The sequence below is a fragment of the Octodon degus genome, unplaced genomic scaffold, assembly GCF_000260255.1.
Source record: "Octodon degus isolate 3935 unplaced genomic scaffold, OctDeg1.0 scaffold00233, whole genome shotgun sequence".
Lineage (NCBI taxonomy): Eukaryota > Metazoa > Chordata > Mammalia > Rodentia > Octodontidae > Octodon > Octodon degus.
In genome coordinates this window covers 128,373-132,016 of record NW_004524809.1, presented here as the reverse complement: position 1 = coordinate 132,016, position 3,644 = coordinate 128,373, and the positions used below count along the sequence as shown (strand labels likewise).

Below are 3,644 nucleotides of genomic sequence, written 5' to 3'. Positions count from 1 at the left end.
CACCTATAGCACTTCACTTTGGTGCAGTCTTTCTGAATGTGTCCAAACTCTCCACAAGAATAGCACTTCTGCTCATCCGCATGGTCACAATCACGAGCCAGATGACCTGGTTTGCCACAATTGTAGCAACACTGCTCCCGCTCTCTCTTCGGCTCCTTGCAGTCCTTGGCAATGTGGCCACCTCTACCGCAGTTATAGCAGGCTTCAACAATAAGGAAAAGAAGCAGACACAGACTATAAAATCTGTTCAAACTATAGTTATATTCCAACCCACACAACTTGAAACCTCATGGCCGAAACTCTTTGTCTTGTGGTACCTGTAGTGGTACTCAGTAATCTTTACATGTCTAGAGGAACACGAAAGAGTTAATTACTTACCATCTTCCTGAAGATCACAATCCTTGGCAAGATGACCAGACTCACCACAACGGTAACAGATGTCTGGAAGAGATGAGGAAACAAACTGGAAACCTATTTTGAGCAGAAACAAAAAGAATTTGGCTAATTAGAGGAGTCTCGCTACTAGTGAATATTCAAGTACTTAAAAATTTTTTATTCGACAAAAATACCTCTATCCGAGGTAAAACCACCTCTGCCACGGCTTCTCATTCCACGACCACGACCTCCTCCAGTAGGGCATTCCCGGGCCCAGTGGCCAGATCGTCCACACTTGAAGCACTCATTGCTGCTCATGGCTGCAGTTAGATCTTAGAAATATTAAAAAAAAAAAAATTCACAATAAGCACTTGAAAGCATATTGGTTGGAAATGAACATCTACATGTAGCCATTACACACCTACTATATATGGTAGTGAAAAACAATTTCATTCTACAATCTTAAAGACCTAAAACACTGCATAGTTCTGCTTTTGCACTTGCCTAATATGTGAGATAGTGTTTAAAGACAGTTATGTTAAAATAGTCAAAACAGAAAAATCTTTTACTTCTGGTAGGTAGAAGTCTAATTAAATTTTCAAGAAAACAGGGCCAGCCAGATAGCTGAGCAGATTAAAGCACCTTAGGCAGACACAGGGACAGGAGTCCAATGGCCCCCTGCCGTGCTAGCCCTGCCCCTGGGGCCCACTGAGGTCATGATTAAGACACCTGAGAGACTGAAAACAGGAGGATCACTGAGTCTGATCTGTGTAGTGAAACCCTGTATTAAACACATTAAAAATAAAATTAAAAAAATAAAACAAGGTTCACCAAAGTAGAAGTAGTACCTAAGTCCTGGGAACACTTGTAGTTTTTTCTTCCTCCTTCTACCAGTTTCCACGATTTTATCTTTAAAGGAAGGCTAATTGGAATTGCATACTACATTTATTGGTTATCATTTAAAAAATAAATTCCCACTAAAGTAAACAGATTTTATACTTCCTATATAAGTACCTAAAAATAATCAAAGGCTATTCCTAGAATTGAATAAAATGTAACAGAATAGAAGCCAATTAGTGGTGTGTATGCCTGTAATTCCAGTCCTCAGGAGCCTGAAGCAGGAAATCACCCTGAGTTCAAGGCCAGCCTCAGTTATATTGTTGAGAAGTCTTAAAAACAAACAAAAAAGCCAGTAGGTGCCAGTCCTGCTCCCCCCAGGGGAAGCTGAGACAGTGACTTAAGACTGACACTGGGTGTGGTGGCACACGCCTATAATCCCAGCTTGTGGGAGGCTGAACAGGAGGATCACTACAGTCCCATCTGTGTAGTGAGAACATATACCAAAAGAAAAAGAATGTAAAAGGCATAATCATGTACATATTTCCCTACTTCTATATCTGAATAACCTAACCCTTAATAGCAGTATCAAGGGCCAGGGAAAGAGCTGAGGAGCTTAGTGTCTGCCTGACCTTGTGGTCCTGAGTTAACTCCTGGTACCAAAACAAAAAGTTTTGCCAGAGGTGATGGCACATCCCTATAATCCCAGCACTCAGAAGGCTGAGGCAGGAGGATTGTTGCAAGTCTGAGAAGAGCCTGGGCTACATACTGAGCTCAAGGTCAGCTTGAACTGCATAGGGAGACCCTGCCTCAAAGACAAAAAGCCAGTGTCAAGTCATGGCAGTTTTTTTTTTTTTTAATGCTCTCAAGAAACCCCATAAGCCTTCTCAAAGCTACACAAAGGCACTATCATTAAGAAACAAAATTGTCTCAATCCAGCTAAAACTGGTTTTGAAAACTGAAATTTTAATTTCAACTGTCAAAAGTCTAAAGTACAGCAAGATATAACATACTATATACATCTCTAATTCCAGCTGAAGTTGATGCAGGAGGACCACTATGAGTTCAAAGCCAGCCTGGGCTGTATAGTGAGTTGAAGGACAATTTGATCCTCATGGCCAAACGCTCTCAAAAAATAAATAAGTAAAAGATCAAGCATGGAGGCCCACATCTGTAATACCCAGCATTTTGGAGGCTGAAGCAGGAAGATTAATGCCAGCCTAAGATAGTGAGCTCAAGAATTCCCTGAATTATGAGTAAGACCCTGTCTCTTTTTTTGTATTTTAAGGAAGGGTCTACAGGGTGTTCCAGTTCTCACTACTAGATCAGATTCCTAGTAATCAGCCTGTTCACAGCCTCCCAAGAGCTGGGATTACAGGCACAAGCCACCACATCTAGTCTTAACTGCAGTCTCAGTGTGCCCCAGGGGCGGGGCCAGCACTGTAGGCACTTTAATCTACTGAGCTATTTGGCCAGCCTGACCCTGCCTTAAAAAAAAAAAACAAACTGTGTGTATATACACACACACACACATATATATATGGATATAGATATAGATGAAGGGCAAACACAAGAGCTCAAGAAAAATGCTGCTGATGCTCTTACTCCTATCTCATTCACTCCACTCTGTCTTTTCTAGTTCAGTGAGGTCAAGTGAAGCATTCAACTACTGCTATCTTAAGTTCTTTGGACTTAAATCACCGAATTTCAATGTAATCCTGGCAACCTGATCTGTCTTGAATAACTGGTCACATTATTTTCTTTTCCCTTTGGCAGAACTAGGGATTGAACTCAGGCCCTTGCGCTTGCCAGGGAAGTGCTTATTCCATTGAGCCCTCTCCCCAGCCCCAACTGGCCACTTTTTAAAAACAAGGTACTTCTTTCATAAAAGATTTTAAAACTTTAAGTTTATTTTCAGTCTAACTACTAATTTTAAAAATTTAGTGGGTGGGGACTATAGGCCAGTGGCATAAGTGCTTGTCTGGCAAGAGCAAAGTCCTGAGTTCAATTCCTGGTACTAAAAAAAAATTAGAGCTGGGCATGGTGGTGCATACCTGTAATTCTAGAACTTAGGAGGCTGAGGCAGGAGGATCTCAGTGAGCTAGAGGCCAGCCTGGGCTATATAGTGAATTCATGGCCAACGGGACTGCACAGCCTGTCTCAAAGACCTCCCCCCTCCATGCTACTCAACTCATTAACAAATGTAGGGTTTTTCCTAAATTATTTACTTCTTGTAATCTTGTTTTCTCGCAAGAGTCCAGATCCAAGTTTATAAAAGAGGGGAAAAAAGGTTTTCCAAAAGAATTATTTCTGTAATGGAAACAATTAAAATTACATTTTAACATTAAGCTCGGGGCCGGGGAGATGGCTCAGTGGAATAAGCGCTGCCCTGGCAAGCACAAGGGCCTGAGTTCAATCCCCGGTTCCACAAA

At 41.6% G+C, this 3,644-nt stretch overlaps 1 protein-coding gene across 5 annotated transcripts in view; it reads right to left on the bottom strand.

Moving 5' to 3' along the window:
• Cnbp (CCHC-type zinc finger nucleic acid binding protein) overlaps positions 1-3,644 on the bottom strand; it is a 13,078-nt gene that overhangs the window by 1,415 nt on the left and 8,019 nt on the right. For 2 of the 5 annotated variants that reach the window (XM_023705935.1, XM_023705934.1), the window contains exons 2-4: positions 570-707; positions 379-471; positions 4-205 (exon numbers count right to left, since the gene is read on the bottom strand). In XM_023705935.1, the coding sequence (XP_023561703.1) occupies positions 4-205; positions 379-471; positions 570-693 (419 nt within the window). In that variant the 5' untranslated portion in view covers positions 694-707. The remainder of the gene's footprint in view (positions 1-3; positions 206-378; positions 472-569; positions 708-3,644) is intronic. The other 3 variants (XM_023705936.1, XM_004645599.2, XM_004645597.2) reach the window with 3 other exon arrangements.